General features: G+C 42.3%; 1 protein-coding gene across 3 annotated transcripts in view; it reads right to left on the reverse strand.

Moving 5' to 3' along the window:
• KLHL2 (kelch like family member 2) overlaps positions 1–22,294 on the reverse strand; it is a 122,525-nt gene that overhangs the window by 16,837 nt on the left and 83,394 nt on the right. For 2 of the 3 annotated variants that reach the window (XM_054029951.1, XM_054029954.1), the window contains 7 exons: positions 19,269–19,378; positions 12,562–12,678; positions 10,578–10,727; positions 8,332–8,449; positions 7,522–7,719; positions 6,679–6,780; positions 3,769–3,897 (listed from right to left, as the gene is read on the reverse strand). In XM_054029951.1, the coding sequence (XP_053885926.1) occupies positions 3,769–3,897; positions 6,679–6,780; positions 7,522–7,719; positions 8,332–8,449; positions 10,578–10,727; positions 12,562–12,678; positions 19,269–19,378 (924 nt within the window). The remainder of the gene's footprint in view (positions 1–3,768; positions 3,898–6,678; positions 6,781–7,521; positions 7,720–8,331; positions 8,450–10,577; positions 10,728–12,561; positions 12,679–19,268; positions 19,379–22,294) is intronic. The other variant, XM_054029952.1, reaches the window with a different exon arrangement.

Below are 22,294 nucleotides of genomic sequence, written 5' to 3' on the forward strand. Positions count from 1 at the left end.
GGCTGCCCTGGTGCTCCGGTGCCAAGATAGGGATATGGGTTCCATTTATTGCCCCACCACAGTTAGGGAATCCCATTGCAGCAATGGCATACACTATGACCTGCACATTTCCCAGAGTCACTACCTTTGGTAGCAGCAGCTCAGTGATTGCTTTGGCTATTTGCATGACAGCAGCCCCCACAGTAGATTTGCCCACTCCAAATTGATTCCCGACTGACCGGTAGCTGTCTGGCGTTGCAAGCTTTCACAGGGCTATTGCCACTCGCTTCTCAACTGTGAGGGCTGCTCTCATCTTGGTATTCTGGCGCTTCAGGGCAGGGGAAAGCAAGTCACAAAGTTCCATGAAAGTGCCCTTACGCATGCGAAAGTTTCGCAGCCACTGGGAATCGTCCCACACCTGCAACACTATGTGGTCCCACCAGTCTGTGCTTGTTTCCCGGGCCCAGAATCGGCGTTCCATGACTATAACCTGCCCCATTAACAGCATGATCTCCAAAGCGCCGGGGCCCGCGGTTTGAGAGAATTCTGTGTCCATGTCCATGTCCTCATCACTCTCGTCGTCGTGCTGCAGTCGCAGCCTCCTCCTTGCCTGGTTTTTCAGGTTCTGGTTCAGCATAAACTGCACGATATAATGCGTGAGGTGTTTACAATGTTCATGACTGCTGTCTTGAGCTGACCGGGCTCCATTCTTGCCATGGTACGGCGTCTGCACACAGTTCACCCAGGGAAAAAAGACGCGAAACGGTTGCCTGCCGTTGTTTTCACGGAGGGAGGGGTGAGGCTGTACCCAGAACCACTAGCAACAATGTTTTTTGCCCCATCAAGCATTGGGATCTCAACCCACAATTCCAATGGGCAGGGGAGACTGCGGGAACTATGGGATAGCTACCCACAGTGCAATGCTCTCGAAGTCGACGCTAGCCTCGGTACATAGACGTACACCGCCAATTTAATGTGCTTAGTGTGGCCGCATGCACTCGACTTTATACAATCAGTTGCCAAAAATCGAATTCTGAAAATTCGGAGTAATCCCGTAGTGTAGACATACCGTAATACTAATTACAACTTTTAAAACTATTTACAGAAAAATGGATAACAGCCCACTAGGAAATTACTTGCTAAATGCAAGAGAGAGAGAGAAAGTGTTATGTAAAGCCTCTGCTCAATTCAGTAGAATGGGATTGTAAGATTTGTAACTTTTCAGTCATTGCTAGTATGATCATTAAGTTCTGTAACCTTTTGGGAAACTTTGTAACTTTAGTTATTTTTAGCATAGCCTTTTAAGTTTTGTAATTTTTGCAAGCTTTGTAACCTTTTCAGTTACCACTTGTATAAACCTCCAAGCTTTGCAACATTCCATCACGCAATCAGAGAGTGTGAGAACAAGGAAATGTGTGGGGCAGAGAAGGGAGTTTATGTGGGACTGGTCGGAGAGGAACTGCAAGGAGAAAAGAGCCCGGAGCCAGGTGTGTCTGATGTAATCTGCCCTGAGAAGGCAATCATGGGGTGCTGTAAAGAAAAGAAGAACCTGGTATGCATGAAAGGAACGAGGCCTGGGTATGTTTCTCAGTGACGGACACAGAAGGGAAACTCAGGGTACGTGACAGGAGCCACCCAGTTCCAAAAAAGGAAAAAGGCATACACACAAGCCCCCTGGTTCTTGACCCGCTCGCCGGCCCGGATCCGTGAGCGCAGGTGGACACACCAGATCTACTATGCTTTGGCTTCTCAGCTTCCTCTGCTGTCTCCGGTAACTCTCCGCCTCTGAGAGTATGTGGGTGCATGAGGGTCTGAATGCAATGAATGCATGTGTGCATGAATAAGCTCCAGCCCTTTCCTGTTTGATCCAATAACGGCATTTAATAAAACCAATATAAGTGTAACCCTGGGTTGGTTTCTAAGGAAAGCTGCTCCAACGACCATCACTGGCGGTAAGAAGGAACTGAAGAGGCGGTGGATTGGAAGGGACCCATATACATCACCATGAGGGTGCCACTCTGGGGGCTCCACAGCTGACTCGACAGGTACTGCTAGGGGAAAACCCTTCTGACGACTGTGCACGTGGCGCACCCACACTTGGAACTGACATGAGCAATCACTTGAAGAAGAAGTTTAGTTAGTAGTATTTCATGAGATACTAAAATGCTTTACTAAGAATCCAGATATTTACATATATACTGATTCCTTGATGCACTAATTTTGTAATTTTAGGTAAAAAAATAATCAAGCTATTTTAAGCAAGTATGATATAAACAAATCAAATTTTTGTTATTTTTTAGCTAGAATTACAAAATAGGTCTCTGAATGGAACTCTGTAGATGAAGTATTTGGATTTTAGTAAATATTTTAATACAGTGTCATGAATTACTACTCAAAAATAGTTAATTTGGATTGGACTTAAGTACTGCTACACAGATTAGAAACTTGATAGAGTTCAATAAATAAAGATAGAATAAATGATAGAAGGCAAGGTATAATATTGGAAAAGTGGTAGAAAATGTATTGGGGTGCACCTAGGAATCCAAGTTCCATTAGGTCTTATTTACATCAATATTTCTTCTGATCATCAGGAAAAGGAGAAAGCAGCACATTAATGCAACTTCTGCTGGATACTAAATTGGGTATGCCTGGAAACACCATGGAAGACATTTAGAGTACAAAGGGACCTGAAGAGGCTAGAAATATACCAAAATTAAATTTGATTTGGAAAAGACCACGTGAAAACATCTGGAGAAATAAACTACTATTCAATAAGTTGGAAAAACCTAGAATACCAAAAGAGAGAGAGAACAATGATCAGCGAACTAGACTTGAGTTCCCAATTTAACAAGGCCTTAGGAAATACTTCTACAGCCCCAAAATGGCATTAGTATCTCAATGAACAAGAAGTAGATGTCACTCTGGCATTTTGAGTTATATTTAAAATCAAAAACACACACATAGCTCTTGGCGAGATTACACTTAGATTACTGTTTTAGAGTCTGCGCACTTCAATACCAGAAAGAAAAACTGAAGGGAGTTCAAAGAAGGATACAAGAGATTTACTTATGAAGAAAGATTAAAAGAGATAAATGTGTACAGCTTGACTAAATGATAGGGGATGGCGGCACATGATAGCCTAAACATATTTGAAGGGTGTAAACAACAGGTAATGAGGGGGTTATTCAAGATGAAACAAAGGTTGTATAAGTAGAAGTAATGGGATTAAACTAAGGAATGGAAATTTAAGGACAAATATAAGGAGAACACTTCCTAACAGTGAGATCAATTAGACTGCAGAACAAGTCTTCCAAAGGAGTTGGTGGAAGCCCAATCACTCTGCACAACTCAAGTTAGACTGAAATCCCTATTAGAGAAAGCAATCCTCCACCGACTAGATGACACAGGCCTCTCTCATCTGATTTCTGTGATTCAATGAACTGCTTAATGGAGTTCAGTTGGAAATGTAAAAGCACTGGATGTGACGTTCCATGTATATTACTCTGTATGATGATATCAAGAAGCCTAAGAAGTCTAGTAGGTAAATATGAAAAGGTACAAACAAATGGGGAAGAAAACCCCTGCATAGTTAACATTTGCCTAACTTACTGTATGGGACAGTTTTGCATTTGTAACCTTCAGTGCTTCTGTCAACTGCACTGTACAATAAAAGTAAATATACTGAAGTGTCCTATAAGTCAGCCTGTATTTTAAATTTTAAGGAATAACGTGTTTCTTTGGTTGCAATATAATAATTTGCTTTCATTTTGTTAATTCTTGTTCACTCACCTGCTCCACTCCGTCTAGTGCTCATTTCTGCCACATAGGTCCACTCATTTGTACTAGAATTATAGCATTCCACCGTACTAAGGCACTGACGTGACGCCCCATCATAGCCGCCAACAGCATATAGCATACCTAGAAAGGCAATTGCCAAGCCCCCCGCCCCACAGTATATACAGATTAATTTAAGTATTTTAACACACACACACACACACACACACACACACACACACACACACACACACACACAGAGGTATGTAGACTCTGATGTGCTATATATATGCAAACAGGCAAAACAACAATTCAGTTACACTCTAAATCAGACTACGAAAAACAACAGTAGAGTGATTATGGGGGATATCCTAATAAAAATAATTAGCCAAAAGTACTAGTCTCTGATCCCTGTTAGTTTAAGCGGATATGTTTCCATGATTCAGCAACTGTTTGAACAAAAAATGTTGGGTTGCTCAACTGAAGTACATGGTGCCACTCACCCGAATTTTAATCAAAAATTCCACAAAGGCAAACCATTTCAGGTTTGCACAGCTCTGAAAGCTAGCCAATTCCTTTCTTGGCAAATTACAGGGTGGAGAATTCTTCTATAGCTTAAATTTTCAGAACAGGGACAGCAGGAGGCTCCTGTGATGTTGCACTCCATATGATTTTATGAAAATATGCTAATGAGTGTGAATATAATGTAACTGGAATATGCCTCACGCAAAAGATCTCTTGTAAGGTATCATTATAAAGCTTATTATCTACTGAGTGTGGTCATACTATTTGTATAAACGTATCATTCTTGTATCTGAAACTAGAAATATGAAATATAAAACTCTGAGGTCCTATTGTAATTATGCAAAGTGTGGGCCATTAATGGTGGTTTGGAATCTTGATGGCTCCCATTAACCAGGAAAATTGACTGTAGATGGTTCCATTTACTTGCAAGCTTTCCTGCAAGTCAGGCCAGGAAGAATGAAGGCTTAGGGTCTCACAGGACATGTGACCATGTCACCTGGTACTGGAATCCATCTTAAACCTGGTGCTTTTCCATTAAGAAGGAGGGGGTGGGTACCCAGAGACAAAAGATTCCCACCTTGTGCCAAAGCTATAAAAGGGGGTGGAACAGAACAAAACAGGTGGCAGTCAGGAGAAATCTAGCTACCACCCGAGCTAACAAGCACTGTACCAGGGGAAAGGATTGGGCCCAGACTAGGAAGGAATCCAGTCTGTGAAAGAAGCTTATTGGAACATCTCTGAGGGTGTGATTTTATCTGTATTCAGTTTCCTACTGTATTAGGCTTATACTTGTGTGTTTTATTTTATTTTGCTTGGTAACTTACTTTGTTCTGTCTGTTATTACTTGGAACCACTTAAATCCTACTTTTTATATTTAATAAAATCACTTTTTGCTTATAAATTAACCCAGAGTAAGTAAGTAATTCCTGGAGTAGCAAACAGCTGTGCATATCTCTCTATCAGTGTTATAGAGGGTGGACAATTTATGAGTTTACCCTGTACAAGCTTTATACAGAGTAAAAACAGATTTATTTAGGGTTTGGATCCCATTGGGAACTGGGTATCTGGATGCTAGAGACAGGAGCACTTTCTAAGCAGTTTTCAGTTAAGTCTGCAGTTTTGGGGGGTGTAGTTCAGTCCCTGGGTCTGTGTTGGAGCAGACTGGTCTGTCTGGCTCAACAAGGCAGGGTTCTGAAGTCCCAAGCTGCCAGGGAAAACAGGGTCAGATGTAGTCTCAGCACATCATGTGGCAGTCCCAACAGGGTTTCTGTGACCCAACCCGTCACAGCTCCCATACAATTAAAACCACACCTCTAACAGAGTAGCTCAAATTGCTGTTACATCAATGAAGATCTATCAGAGAGATGACTATCTTTTTGCATCAAACTTTGCTAGCTTTGTTTGGAAACACTGAATTATAAATTTATGGAAATTTTTCAGTTTGCTTTAGGTGTACTAGGCCAACTATTTAATAGATGGTTTCCACATTACTTTGTGCACACTTCTCTAAAGGCAAGTTTAAGTACTATCACTTGTGTACACAACAATGGTTTGACATGTCCAAATGAGAGTACACAAAGAAGCTGGTGTGAGAGCACACAACTGGAGGCTCTCTTTGAAAACGTGGCCCACAGTACCTTTTTATCAGCTTCAAAGCATAGAGCTTCTGGACAGCCCTCCACTTCTGGGTTGTATCCTTATTAATTCCTCAATAGACAGGGTACAAATCTGAGTACACTATTTTAAAAATATTTTGTTTTAAATAAAAATAAACCATAACAAAAGCAGTTTCTACTAAAAGATGTGCCAGTGATAGTGGATGGATATAATCATCTACATGTTTCTTAAAGGCCATCTAAGATGGGGTAATAAACTAATCTCCTAGTCCAATGACCAAAATATTTCCTATTCTCAGATGGCTTTTAAAAAGCAAATTAGAACAGTTATGCCCTGTCCACACGAGCTGAATAATGATGTTCACAGAGGAATTTTGAAAAAATATAAACAAAGTTTAAAGTCTGCTCCCCAATGTGGCAGAAAATAGCATAGATGGTTGTGCTAACTTTTTCCCTACTTGCAGACATAAGGTTCTCTCTACTTTGTCACTGACTGAATGTGCCACTAATCTATCCTTTTAGTTGAGAATGTCCCATTCCCTACCCCGATTTTTGAACACTAGCAGAGAGAAAAGGCAGAAACTTTCAGAACTGTACTTGTCTTATTCTCAGTTAATAACAAGGACATTTGGATGTTTGCCATCCCTACTAGACTGCTATGCAAAAACCCTTCCATTCTATATATTTATTGTACATGTAGTATTTAAGAAAAAAAATCTTACAAAAATGTACAGATAGTGACATAGGCAGACAACTAACATTATCAGATGACATAAAAACTTACCTCCAACAACACCTACACCAACACTACTCCTTCTTGTGTTCATTGGAGCTACATGATACCATTCATTAGTCTTCATATTATAAGCTTCTACGGATGATAAACCTGTTTAAACAGAACAAATCTGTGATTGACATCTTCACAGTATCCAGTCTTTAGAAATTCTCTGTGCTAAGATTTGCAGTCAGGTTTTTTTCTAAGAACAATTAATGGCTATACATGTGGCCTGGGAAGTATCATTTGGATAGCCCACAACATACTGTGATGTTTGGAGAAGGAGTGGTGAATGAAGTCTTTGTAAGGAGTCAGAAAAATTTCTCCCTTTCTTTTTTTAAATGATGAGCTATATGGTACAGTCTTCTGCTCATCAACACTTACATGTATATACATACATACATACATACATGTGCACATCGCTTGCATGTGCGCACACACACTTCATACGTCACTAAGAGTTAGGAATAAGTGTGCATATTTACATTACAGAAAACATACGTGAATCTATTCTACGTGCACACAGGAAGGGGGCTCCTAGGCTCAGATTTTTCATGAGGGAGTTGTCAGAGTACTGTAGGACAGTGAGGAGGAAATTTGCCTCTCCAGTGGCTCAGATGCTGTTGAGTCCTTTTGAACCTGCACTCTAGCAAGTGGGGGTGCAGATCTTTGCTCCCACTTAGTACATGGTTTGTGAATGTTCAACTACACAAAAGGCTGGTTGGCTTTCCTGGTCTTTTTCATTTGAAATGCCAGGAACAATATTGAGATGCATAAGTAAATCTGACAGGATTATTTCAATAGTAGCTAAAACTATAATAACCAACACAGTAGTATTTAAAGATAAAATACCTGTACTCCCATCAAATCCTCCTACAGCATATAAGAGCCCATTTAATACAGCAGCTCCCAAGGTGCTTCTCCTATCTTGCATATTAGCAACACTGGTCCATTGGTCCTTCACTGGATCATAGGAATCGACTGTGCGAACTCTTAAAGAGCCGTTGAAACCACCGACAGCAAAAACCAGTCCACCCATGTACACCATGCCTTGAAAAAACAAGAGTTTACTTTCCCTTACCACTGACTTTCTTTTGTGCTCAGCACATCAGTGTTTAATAAGTAACAATTTATAATATAGATTGCATTATATTACCAGGTTTTTAGTGACAATTTATTCAGTTTAAGTGTTAAATTTTACATGTCATTAATGCAAAAATGTTCTGCAGGCTGGATTTAACTCTTACAGCTCCTCACGTGTATTACATTCAATGCCATTTTAAACAATATTTTTACCTAATGGTTCTCTCCATATTCTTTAAACATAAAACAAAGATGCTCATCACTGTAGTATCTGAACATCTCGTATACATTAATGGATTTATCCTCAGTATCATTGCAAATTCTATTTTACAGCTTGGGAACTGAAGCACAAAGAGACAAAGACCAAATGTTCAAACTTGGGTGATCTAAAGTTAGGCATCTAAATCCATATTTAAAAGGTAATTTAAGTAAGTGGCCTGAATTTTAGAGGCAATGAGCACTTGCAGCTCCCATTGAAATCAAGCACTTCTCAGGGCATGTAGAATAAGTAGTAAAGAAAGAATAAGCATGGTTTCAAATATTGCTTTAGACAGAGCCCTTAGGTTACATGTCACATACCTGCTCTACATCTTCTAGAAGGCAATTCAGCTACCTGATGCCAGCGCTCTTCTTTAAAGTCATAGCATTCCACGCTACGGATGGCCTTTGGTGCTTGTCCTCCAACCACCATCATCAACTGCAAGGGGATCAACGACATTTACTGTTTATTTGCACATATGGGAATATTTGAAAGGCTTTAAAGTGCTAAAGAAAAATATTTCTCTGTACAGCCAATAATCAAAAGATGTTTCATCCAAATATATGCCTAATATCTTACAAGTTAAGAAAAAATAAAAAGATTTCTGAAACATGCAATTTGTGATCTTTCCAGCAAAGGCAGTATTTGAGGCAGAACAGAAAGGAATTCAGGCTTTGTTATACATGCTGTATGGGAAAGATTCAAATTGCCCTGGCCACACAGGAATAAAGATAAGATGCAATGGATGTAGTTTAATTAGGCCACAACTTTAGTCACTTAATATATCTGGAGATAAATCACACAGTGCGGGTCATCATTCTTTCCTTAATAATTTCCACCTATTTTGGAGGTCGGCTGTCAGCCATTCCCCTTTCCAAGCTGGTTCCAAACTTATTGCTGGGACCTTGCCATGCTTTTCTCCTATGAAGGTTAAGGGTGGGTGGGGGGGGAGAAAAAGGTGGAGCTGCCTCCCCATTATACCAGGAATTAGGAGCCACAATCTCCCTTTTCCATTTCCTTAGGTGGTGCCTTCCTCTAAATCCACTTCCAACTCCTGATTATCAGTGAATAAGAACATAAGAACGGCCATACTGGGTCAGACCAAAGGTCCATCTAACCCAGTATCCTGTCTTCCAACAGTGGCCAATGCCAGGTGCCCCAGAGGGAATGAACAGAACAGGTAATCATCTAGTGATCCATCCCCTGTTGCCCATTCCCAGCTTCTGGCAAACAGAGGCTAGGGACACCATCCCTGCCCATCCTGGCTAATAGCCATTGATGGACCTATCCTCCATGAATTTTTCTAGCTCTTTTTTGAACCCTGTTCAGAGCCCCTCTGTAACAAATCCTGCACAGGACACTTGCTATATACTAAGTTGCAAACATCCTGACCTAACCTTACCTACCCCACCAGACATGCTGCAGGGAAGGTGACAAAAATCCACCCTGCATTGGCCAATCTGGCAGTGACGGCAAAATTCCTTACCAATCCCAAAAGAAAAAAGTTTACTAGTGCAATGTCAACAGCAGATCATAAAAATCTGGTTAGACTCTGATCCCCCATGTGTGGGAGGGTAAATGATGTGGATCAGTGACTGATGGGAGAGTTCCTTACCGAATGCATGGGGTATAAATATCTTCCCTCTCTCCACTGCACATGGTGGGTCAGTGCTCCCCCCTGGTCTGGCCACTTCCTGTTCCCCTCGAGGCTCCACTTAGGTATGACCCCTTTTTCCCTCCCTCATAAGCCAAATGTGGTCAGGACTCTGGAAAGAGCCCCATCTCTTTTTCTTCCTCCCACCCACCCATCACTTTCAGTTGTGGTAAGCACATTCTGCAAGAAGCTGAAGATAAAGATACTCTGGGAACTTTTGAGGGGGGATTCTGCCCTCAAGTGTGAGAATCCAGCTTCTAGATGAAGTCAGTGAGGATTGTGAATGTGCACCTGAGAGCAGAATCTAGCCTTTGATTTGGTCCTCTTGAGGGAAGACTAGTTGCAAAGCTTCACTGAATATGCAGAAGTCAGAGGAATGGCATTGACATCTAGCTCCTATTCTGCCACTGCTGAGTTGGAATAATAGTACTGTGATCAAACTTCTTCTGTATTTGGGTGAAAGAGGAGAGGAGCCTAGGTATTTAACACAAGTATTGTTAGTTGAAAACAAATGAGATTATTTAAAATACTCCAGAATTAGACATGACCACATAATTTTATCCAGGCTTACATTCCCCACCCCCATCCCAGACCCATAACTTCAGTTCTTAAGATGCTACAGCAGCACCATAACTTTTGTGGGCTCAAAACAGTACAGTTCTATAACATATTTTCCTTGAAGAGCCAAAACAGAGACATTTATGAGTTTTATACTCCATAATAAGTTTCCGTCAGTCAGTTTAGGATCTAAGCTTTTACCGTGTTGCACCCGTCTCAATGGTGAACAATTCTAGTAGGAAGACTGTGTAAAGGAGAACCACAGGTACAGCCCAATCCAGTGTTACACTTTCATCCCACACTTTAGACAAAACTGAATATTGAAGGCAGCAAGTTAGAAGTTTGAGGTCTTACCTTTGGAAGGCTTACAGGTGTTCTCAGTCTGGTTCGAGTACTTTTCATCAATGCTCGTTGCTCAGTTGGCAGTAAGTGATACTTCATAGCTTCAATGAGGTAATCTTTACATGCACTGCTGTTCTTTACCAGTGTCTCCTCTTCAACCCTCTGTGCATTAATGAAAGTTTGACAAGGTCTCCGCATTTTAAAGTAAAACACAAATTACAATTTGAAGTGAAATAAACCTACATTACAGGGAAAAAATAAAGTACGGAATTAGTAGATCATATCCCAGCCAGTTAAAGGCTGGAAACACCATGATGTTGTCTGGTCATTCAATGACAGACCTGCAGGTGGCTATCTTACAACAGAAAAACTTCAAAAACAGACTCCAACGAGAGACTGTTGAGCTGGAATTGATATGCAAACTAGATACAATCAATTTAGGATGGAATAAGGACTGGGAATGGCTGAGCCATTACAAACATTGAATCCATCTCCCCTTGCAAGTATTCTCACACTTCTTATCAAACTGTCTGTACTGGGCTATCTTGATTATCACTTCAAAAGTTTTTTTTTCTTTTACTTAATTGGCCTCTCAGAGTTGGTAAGACAACTCCCACCTGTTCATGCTCTCTGTATGTGTGTATATATATCTCCTCAATATATGTTCCATTCTATATGCATCCGAAAAAGTGGGCTGTAGCCCACGAAAGCTTATGCTCTAATAAATTTGTTAGTCTCTAAGGTGACACAAGTACTCCTGTTCTTTTTACCATGATGTTGATATGCCAAGTCCCTAGGGAAAAAATGGGAGAATACAGACCCTTCTAATTATTAAATGGAAGATATAATTTTAGGCAATGGCAAGTGGTTTTAGTCGTTTTCTTGATGGTCAAGCAGATTTCTAGTTTTTTCCAAATCACAATGTGAGAGGCTCAGATAAAATAAACTATTTGAACAAGAGGATCCCGTTAAACAGAAACTCAATACAGAAAAATAGCAAGAAACAGAGTGAAAAAATTTAGATCACCAAAGATTATATTTCCAACATAAATAACTTTTAGTTGACCAAGATGCCAATTATCTGTGATAAGCATCCTGACATTAATCAAGCCTTATGTTCAAAGTGATAACCTTACAAAATTGGCAAAACTGTGGTATATCTAAACTACATAAAATAGACTTCCCTTGACACTGAATTCTACATATACCTCTACCCTGATATAATGTGGTCCTCTGAAGCCAAAAAATCCCACCGCCTTATAGGTGAGACCATGTTATATCGGGCTCAGTCCGGTACGGTGTACTGGCAAGAACCGGTACACCGTGCCGGACTGGACTGGCTTCCCCGGCAGTGATTTAAAGGGCCCGGTGCTCCAGCCGCTGCGGGGAGCCCCAGGCCCTTTAAATCACCGCCGGAGCTCTGGCAGCGGGGCTCGGGTGGGGATTTAAAGGGCCTCTGGCTCCCTGCAGCAGCCAGAGCCTCTGGCCCTTTAAATCACTGCCTGAGCCTGGCTGCCGGAGCCCTGGGGCTCCACACAAATTCGGATACAACGCGGTAAAGTAGAGGGGCTCAGGTCGTGCTTTAAAGGGCCTGGGGCTCCCCGCTGCTTTACCGCGTTATATCCGAATTCGTGTTATATCGGGTCGCGTTCTGTCGGGGTAGAGGTGTATTTAAAAATGATAGAACATTAGCTACCATGTACTAAAATATAAAACATTAACTTTTAACCATTAAAATCATGAAAAGAATCACTAACAAAAAATGTGCTATTTAAGGGATTACATTACAAAAGGAAGTCAAAATCTAAAGTCAGATTAATAATCCCTTATTTACAATATGTATTAAGGAAGCATTCATTTGAAACTTTGTATAGCATTACAATTAGACTAAAACATAATTAAATTACTCGGATGTAAATCTGGCTGCTGACAGACAGGATCATAGTAAAACCAGTGTGTGTAAATTCTTGCTAGAATTCTTCTTCTTTTTGCTTACCTGAACTAAATATTCTCGGGAAAGCAAAGGCAGCCGAACATGTTCCATCAAGCGTGCCATTAGCTCCTGCCTCACATCTTTGTCATGATTTACCCATGCTATCACTGCTTCAAAAACCTTGTAGAAAACAAATACATGCCATGAGTCCCCACCTGTTTTACAAATTCATCAGTATGAAAGTACAAGTGTGACCCCAAAGCCAATTTTCACTTGGACTAAAGTTTTCAAAGCATAAAAATAGGAGGCCACATAAATTGGCCACTCCAATCCTTTCAACATAGTTATCCTATACAATATCTCCCCTGGGTATGTGAGCCAATCTCTTTTTGAATACATTCTCTACTGGTTCCTCAATGAGAACTCCCAGTAGATTAGGACATTGTCAAATTACTCTCACTATTATGAAAGCTGTCAACAAATCTAATATGAACTTTTCCAATAGGAACTAATTTAGTTAGTGCTGTAAACTCAATAAAAGCCTGCATCTAAGGGTATGTCTACACTACGAAATTAGGTCGAATTTATAGAAGCCGGTTTTATAGAAATCAGTTGTATACAGCCGATTGTGTGTGTCCCCACATAAAATGCTCTAAGTGCATTAAGTCGGCGGACCGCGTCCACAGTACCGAGGCTAGCGTCGACTTCCGGAGCATTGCACTATGGGTAGCTATCCCACAGTTCCCGCAGTCTCCGCCGCCCATTGGAATTCTGGGTTGAGATCCCAATGCCTGAATGATGCAAAACAGTGTCTCGGGGGGTACATGTCGTCAGGCCACTCCCCCTCCGTCAGAGCAACGGCAGACAATCGATTCGCGCCTTTTTACCTGGGTTACCTGTGCAGACAACATACCACGCCAAGCATGGAGCCCGCTCAGCTCAGCTCACCATCACCATATGTCATCTGGGTGCCGGCAGACGTGGTACTGCATTGCTATACATCAGCAGCTAACTGCCTTTTGGAAGTAAACAGTGCAGTATGACTGGTAGCCTTCATCACTGATCTGGGTGCTGGCAGACGTGGGGCTGCATTGCTACACAGCAGCAGTCCCTTGCCTTTTGGCAGTAGATGGTGTATTACGATTGGTTCGATCAGATGATGGCTGAAACTCCGTATGTCCCCCAGTCATATTCTGCTGCCTTCCCAATGATGATGGAGGCTATCAGTTGTAGTACACGATTTTCTGCTAAGCGCCCAGTATTTTCTGCCAAGCACCCAGAAGATGCCGAGGGCTATCAGTCATGCTGCACCGTCGGCTGCCAGCTTAAGATGTAAAAAATAGATTTGTTCTGTATTCATTTACTTCCCCCTCCCTCCGTGAAATCAACGGCCTGCTAAACCCAGGGTTTTGAGTTCAATCTTTGGGGGGGGCCATTCTGTGTGACAGTTGTTTGTGTTTCTCCCTGATGCACAGCCACCTTTGTTGATTTTAATTCCCTGTAACTGTACGCCATGTCGTCACTCGCCCCTACCTCCCTCCGTCAGACAATAGTTTCGCGCCTTTTTTCAGACCAGACGCCATAGCACTGGGATCATGGAGCCCGCTCAGATCACCGCAGCAATTATGAGCACTATGAACACCACGCGCCTTGTCTTGGAGTATATGCAGAGCCAGGACATGCCAAAGCAAAACCAAGACCAGCCGATGAGGCGATTGCAGCTCAGCGACGAGAGTGATGAGGAAATTGACATGGACATAGACCTCATAGAAGGTACAGGCCCCAGCAATGTGCAAATCATGGTGTTACTGGGGCAGGTTCATGCCGTGGAACGCCGATTCTGGGCCTGGGAAACAAGCACAGACTGGTGGGACCGCATCGTGCTGCAGGTGTGGGACGATTCCCAGTGGCTGCGAAACTTTTGCATGCGTAAGGGCACTTCCATGGAACTTTGTGACTTGCTTTCCCCTGCCCTGAAGCGCCAGAATACTAGGGTGAGAGCAGCCCTCACAGTTGAGAAGCGAGTGCCGATAGCCCTGTGGAAGCTTGCAACGCCAGACAGCTACTGGTCAGTCGGGAATCAATTTGGAGTGAGTAAATCTACTGTGGGGGCTGCTGTGATCCAAGTTGCCAGGGCAATCAAAGACCTGGTGATATCAAGGGTAGTGACTCTGGGAAACGTGCAGGCCATAGTGGATGGCTTTGCTGCAATGGGATTCCCAAACTGTGGTGGAGCGATAGACGGAACCCATATACCTATCTTGTCACCGGAGCACCAAGCCACCGAGTACATAAACGGCAAGGGGTACTTTTCAATGCTGCTGCAAGCCCTGGTGGATCATAAGGGATGTTTCACCAACATCAATGGGGATGGCCGGGAAAGGTATATGATGCTCGCGTCTTCAGGCACTCTGGTCTGTTTCGAAAGCTGGAGGAAGGGATTTTCTTCCCGGACCAGAAAATAACCGTTGGGGATGTTGGAATGCCTATCGTGATCCTTGGGGACCCAGCCTACCCCTTAATGCCATGGCTCATGAACCCGTACACAGGCAGCCTGGACAGTAGTCAGGACCTGTTCAACTATAGGCTCAGCAAGTGCCGAATGGTGGTGGAATGTGCATTTGGACGTTTAAAAGTGTGCTGGCGCAGCTTACTGACTCGCTCAGACCTCAGTGAAAAGAATATCCCCATTGTTATTGCTGCTTGCTGTGCGCTCCACAATATCTGTGAGAGTAAGGGGGAAGACATTTATGGCGGCGTGTGAGGTTGAGGCAAATTGTCTGGCCGCTGATTACGCGCAGCCAGACATCAGGGCGGTTAGAAGAGCATAGTAGGGCGCGGTGCGCATCAGAGAAGCTTTGAAAATGAATTTTGTGACTGGCCAGGCTACAATGTTTGTTTGTTTGTTTCTCCTTGATGAACCCTCCGCCCCACCCCCCCACCCGGTTCACTCTACTTCCCTGTAAACCAACCACCCCACCCTCCCCTCCCCCCTTCAAGCACTGCTTGCAGAGGCAATAAAGTCATTGTTACTTCACATTCATACATTCTTTATTAATTCATTACACAACTAGGGGGATAATTGCCAAGGTAGCCCGAGATGGGTGGGGGAGGAGGGAAGGAAAAGGACACACTGCAGTTTAAAACTTTAACTCTTATTGAAGGCCAGCGTTCTGATGCTCGGGCAATCATCTGGGGTGAAGTGACTGGGTGGCCAGAGGCCCCCCCACCATCTGGGTGGGCGTCTGGGTGAGGAGGCTATGGAACTTGGGGAGGAGGGCTGTTGGTTACACAGGGGCTGTAGCAGCGGTCTCTGCTCCTGCTGCCTTTCCTACAGCTCAACCATACGCTGGAGCATATCAGCAGCCGGAGCATCGACTCTTGCCTTCTGTCTGCAAGCTGACGCCACCTATCATCTTCAGCCTGCCACTTGCTCTGTTCATCCCACGATTCAGCCCGCCACCTCTCCTCTCGTTCATATTGTGCTTTTCTGTAGTCTGACATTGACTGCCTCCACGCATTCTGCTGTGCTCTGTCAGCGTGGGAGGACATCTGGAGCTCCCAGAACGTATCATCCCGAGTCCGCCGTTTTCTCCTTCTAATCTTCGCTAGCCTCTGTGAAGGAGACACATTTGCAGCTGGTGGAGGACAAGGGAGAGGTGGTTAAAAAAGACACATTTTAGAGAACAATGGGTACACTCTTTCACGTTAAATTTTGCTGTTCACATTACACAGCACATGTGCTTTTGTTACAAGGTCGCATTTTTCCTCTTATATTGAGGGCCTGCTGGTTTGGTGTGAGAGATCACTCACGCATTGCCAGGCAACAGATTTCGGCTTGCAGGCAGCCATGGTAAGCCACAGTCTTTTGGCTTTTTAACCTTCATAACATGTGGGAATGGTTTCAAACAGTAGCGCCCTCATTTCCCATACCAAGCACCCCCTGGGTTGGCCATTTAAAATGGGTTTGCAATGTAAAAGGAGGGGCTGCGGTTTCCGGGTTAACATGCAGCACAAACCCAACTACCCCCACACACACACCCAATTCTCTGGGATGAGCACTTCACCCCTCCCCCCTACCGTGTGGCTAACAGCGGAGAATATTTCTGTTCAGCCAAGCAAGAACGGGCACCTCTGAATGTCCCCTTAATAAAATCACCCCATTTCAACCAGGTGACCGTGAATGATATCACTCTCCTGAGGATAACAAAGTAACAAAGAGCGATAAGGAATAGAGGTTGTCTGCATGCCAGCAAACACCGGGACCATACGCTGCCATGCTTTGTTATGCAATGATTCCAGACTATGTGCTACTGGCCTGGCGTGCTAAAGTGTCCTACCATGGCGGACGGGATAAGGCAGCCCTCCCCAGAAACCTTTTGCAAAGGCTTTGGGAGTACATGAAGGAGAGCTTTCTGGAGATGTCCCTGGAGGATTTCCGCTCCATCCCCATACACATTAACAGACTTTTCCAGTAGCTGTACTGGCCGCGATTGCCAGGGCAAATTAATCATTAATCATTAAACACGCTTGCTTTTAAACCATGTGTAATATTTACAAAGGTACACTCACCAGAGATCCCCGGTGTGCCCTCAGGGTCTGGGAGCACGCCTTGGGTGAGTTTGGGGGTTACTGGTTCCAGGTCCAGGGTGATAAACATATCCTGGCTGTTGGGGAAACCGGTTTCTCCGCTTCCTTGCTGCTGTGAGCTATCTACATTTTCTTCATCCTCCTCTTCCTCATACCCCGAACCCGCTTCCCTGTTGCGTGTTTCTCCATTGATGGAGTCATAGCACACAGTTAGGGTAGTGGTGGCTGCACCCCCTAGGATTGCATGCAGCTCCACGTAGAAGCGGCATGTTTGCAGCTCTGCCCCGGACCTTCCGTTTGCCTCTCTGGCTTTGTGGTAGGCTTGCCTTAGCTCCTTAATTTTCACGCGGCACTGCTGTGTGTCCCTGTTATGGCCTCTGTCCTTCATGGCCTTTGAGACCTTTTCTAATATTTTGCCATTTTGTTTACTGCTACAGAGTTCAGCTAGCACTGATACATCTCCCCATATGGTGAGCAGATCCCGTACCTCCCGTTCGGTCCATGCTGGAGCTCTTTTGCGATCCTGGGACTCCACCATGGTTACCTGTGCTGATGAGCTCTGCGTGGTCACCTGTGCTCTCCTCGCTGGGCAAACAGGAAATGAAATTCAAAAGTTCGCGGAGCTTTTCCTGTCTACCTGGTCAGTGCATCTGAGTTGAGAGTGCTGTCCAGAGCGGTCACAATGAAGCACTGTGGGATAGCTCCCGGAGGCCAATAATGTCGAATTCCATCCACACTACCCCAATTCCGACCCCCAAAGGCCGATTTTAGCGCTAATCCCCTCGTTGGAGGTGGAGTAAAGAAACCAGTTTAAAGGGCCCTTTAAGTCGAAAAAAAGGACTTCGTCGTGTGAACGTGTCCAGGCTTAATTCGAATTAACGCTGCTAAATTCGACCTAAACTCGTAGTGTAGACCAGGCCTAAGTAAACTTATTTCCCCACACTGCTTTTTCTTAAGGTCCTGAAGTGCATAACTACCATCCATAACTAATTCCCTTGCGTCTTTGCTGGTGTCATCACACTTGACTCTCACTAAAGTCTATAACCAACCAACTAGGGCAACGCAAGTGTGATTTCTCTCCCACTGCACAATACTTCATTGTTTCTATAAAATCAGAGAATTAAAACTGTCTTTCTAGAGACAGACATTTATATATTAAAGTCAAGCACTTCTGTGTGTGAGAGAACTAGACTTTCACGATACCATAGGAATAGCAACATGGCATCAGTTCTAAGAGGATGGCTGTGCCCCTATGCTCACAAGGACTTTAAAATGTTTTTTAGTTTATATAAAGCATGTGTGACCATTTGGCCGTACATCTTATGTTAAAATATGCTTATATGCATTAAGTGCACCTGAACAGGGGGATTCAGCCTCCTCTTGAACAGATTTTATGGAATGGCCGCAGCTCTCCTTAGAGAGATAAGCACATTTTAAGGAGGGGGAGGGGGAACATTGTATGTATATGTTCAAAATGAAAATATTTGTAAATCAAATTAGTTAGGTATTTGTTAAGGGCTAAGTGTTGGTCCCATTGAAATTAGGGGGAATTCTGCCTTTGACTCCAATGGAACCAGGACCTGGCTGCATGGGAAAACGTAAAGATACCTTAAAGATGTTTTGGTCATACACAGCTAGCTAGCAATCTTTTTTGCAGCCCTTCCCCACTCTATTTTTTTTAAATTGGGACACTTATCTCCTAAATCTGAAGACCAATCTAGCTTGACAGCTGTCCACTTTGGTACCTCTTACATGAAAGGTATCAGGTATATAAAAACTCTTCAAAAACACTAATTTCACCCAGCTAAATTAAAGCAAATCCCAATGTATTGTATGTCCCCTTGTTAGCCAATTACTATGTACACGTTGCTGCATTAACATGTATTGATTGGTTTACCCCAAAGCTGGGAGCTTTAACCTTTTAACTGTTAGTCAACTGGTTAAATGCATTCTTAGAATCCTTAAGAGCTCAAATCTGTCAAGGGATTAATTTAAAGGTTTAACAACTTGACAGCATTTCTGTAAAACTTCCTTAAGTGCAGAGACTATGCGTGGGTAACAAATTGAACCATTTTACTGAGGGATTAACAAAAAAATCCATCCAAAAATTATGTAAAATCTGGGAAGAATGGACACTTTTTTTGTCTATCCAAAAGGAAGAAAGGATAGATGCATCTTACCTTTTCCTCTGATGCAATTGTAAGTTTGTCACTGGATATTAAACTGCACACCTGTTCTACACCAAGGTTGAGGAATTCTTCACTAAGTATGACATCAGAAAAATGCTGTTCTGTTTAGAAAAAAGTTCTCTTTAGCATACACCACTGAGCGTAGTTTATAAGCAGCAATAAAACAACAGCATGAAAAGCAAGATTGATTTAGCATACCATACGTGGCTAAGTCTATAAACAATACCTTATTTTACAATATTCTCTAGCACCTCAAGTTTTGATCATTGCCTTCACATAAGCAGAGCATGCAACTTTTATATACATTTTCAAAGAGGTAAAGGTTATTTTTAAAGTTAAATGCAAAAGTTTCACAAAAATAACTTTTCAGGTTTTACAGTAATGATACTGAAAACTTGCATTAGAAGTAATTTTCATAGTGATTAAACAGATTTTTTTCACTTAAGATATTCTTTGAAAGTCAAGTTAGCACACCACTTGCCCGTAGGGAATTTTAAGATCCCTTGTTCATATTTCACTAGTTTTTATATTGGAAGGTGTACACCAATGCTTCAAATACAACATGAATACGCATTTATAGATTGTTTGGCTACATACTTAGAGCCTGTAGTACAATCCTCAACATTAACAGTAATTTTACCCAGTCAGCATTCTAGAAGTGACCCCAGTGACCTGCATTTGAAGTGCACTTCAGCAAGCTTAAATAATTGAATTACTTTACACATCTTTATTTCCTTTCAGACTATTTCTAGACTCTTAAAAACATTAAATTAAGCATCACAGCCACCCCGGGAGCAACTCTTATAACCATTTTACAGATTGTGTACTGAGGCACAAAGAAGGTAAGTGACTTGAGCAAGGTCTACAGTGAATCAGTGGCAGAGCCAGACATTTTATTATTTATTATTTGTAATAGACGCCTGCCTCTCACTTTAACAATTACAGCATATTACATCTAAAAGCCTTCAGTTTAAGGAAGTACTTGACTGACTGGTTTATTCAGCCTCACTATGGTCATAACTGTCACCTCTGGGTCTGAAGTGACATGCATGGACTGCTTAAGCAGATGCAGCTTAAGCTATGTGTCCCTGGACTTGTAAACCCTGGGAAAGTTTGGCACACAGAGTATTTATCCAGGATGTAGCACTTTCCTAAGCAGAAGAGGCATCAGCTGTGTCCCTCCTGCAGGATTTACACCCTGAGGGTTTGGACTATGCCATGAGCTGTGGCGGTTGGTACGAAGTGCCTTGTCCCTCTGTATGGATTGGGGGGCTGATAGATATTTTAAAAATATCCTTTAGAGTAAAAAAGTACAAAGGTGGAATTCTTCACCTAATGGGTTGAAAGAACTGGTTTAGAGTCTTGAAAGTGACATGGTTGCTTATAAATAGGCATAAAAGGTAGCCTCGTGGTTATTAACTGGGAATTTTTTTTCATTGCCTATGCCTAACAGACAAGAGACAGTTTAATGTTAGGAATTTAAAAATTCATTTGAAGTGACAGAAAATAAAAAGACCAGCCAGGAGTAGACAAAACAGATTAAAACCAAAGTTATATTTTAAAGCCTTTTCCAGTATTATACGATATAGTACTTCATGCATGACATACATTACCACAGATAAAGATGTTTAAGACCAAGAGTTATAAAGAATACTGAAGATTTCTAGGTTGAGAAGCCTGATTTTTCAGTAAAGCGCATACATAAGTCTTCAGTAACTCCCTATGCTAAAACCTTTTGATGAATATTTAAACAGATTTTAACAAGTGAGCACAAAACATAGGAAATGTCATACTGGATCAAGACATCTAGTCCACTATCGTGTTCCTGACTGTAGGAGCACCAGATGCTTCACAGGGAGGTTCAAGAAACCTCACAATAAGCTGATGTGAGAATCTTTGCTCTCCTACTTCCCCCCTCACCCCACCACTCCCCACATTTGATCGTCTCACCTAATCCCCAATGGTTAGAGACTGGTTTAAATCCATCAGCATGCGATTTTACTTCCCTTCTATGCTCTTTAGCATTGGATAGTCTTGTTATAGTTAGAGTTATCATCAATAACAGCATCCAATCCCTCTTGGAATTTTCCTACATTCTTCACCTCAACGACATGCTGGGGCAATGAGTTCTGCAATCTAATTACAAGTTGAGTAAAAAGTATTATCTTTCATCATCTGAATTTGCCATCTCTCCATTTCATTGAATGTCCCCTAGTTCTTGTGATAGGAGACAAGGAGAATAGACATTCCTGATCTACCTTCTCTATACCATTCATTATTTTATATACTTTTTTCATGTCTCCTTTTATTCTTTCCCTAAGGTAATCAATGTCTCATTGTACCAGAGTTTCCATTCCTCTTATCATTCTCACCACCCTTCTCTAAACCTCCTCTAATTCTGCAATAGATTTCTGAGATGGGATAATCAGTTACACGTTACTCCAGCCAGGGCAGTAACATTAATTTATATAACAACATTGCAATGTTCTCTATTTTTCTCCATCCTTTTCTATATATAGCCTAACACGGTTTGCTTTCTTGACCGCACCTGCACTTTGAGCAGAAGTCTTACTTGAGGTGCCCAAAATGATGCCCAGGTCCCTATCCTGAGTTGATACAGTTAATTAGAATCCCGTAAGGTGTATGAGTATTGAAATAAGTGTATGTTTTCCACACATAGAACCAGTAAATAAGATGAACCAAAATAATTGTATGAGTTACCCTGTATGAATAATATGTATCATTTAAAGCAGTAAGCATGACAAGGCGATTTGAAACAGATCCTTCGCTTGCAAAATATCTTGTTTGGATTCAAGTAGATATTTCAGTGAAAGTTTCTGCTCCCAAGAAAATCTAACCTGCAAATCTAGGAGTAGGCTCGAAAGCAAACTGATAGATTTACCTTCTAAGTAAAATAAGGGCACGGAGGAATTTCCCACCTCTTCTGTTCTCTTTTTTAAGCCATGTAGGGATATGCTCAAAGTTTACAGAATCTTAAGACTTCCTAGAGAATGAAA

Source organism: Malaclemys terrapin, chromosome 5 (genome assembly GCF_027887155.1).
Source record: "Malaclemys terrapin pileata isolate rMalTer1 chromosome 5, rMalTer1.hap1, whole genome shotgun sequence".
Taxonomy (NCBI): Eukaryota; Metazoa; Chordata; order Testudines; family Emydidae; genus Malaclemys; species Malaclemys terrapin.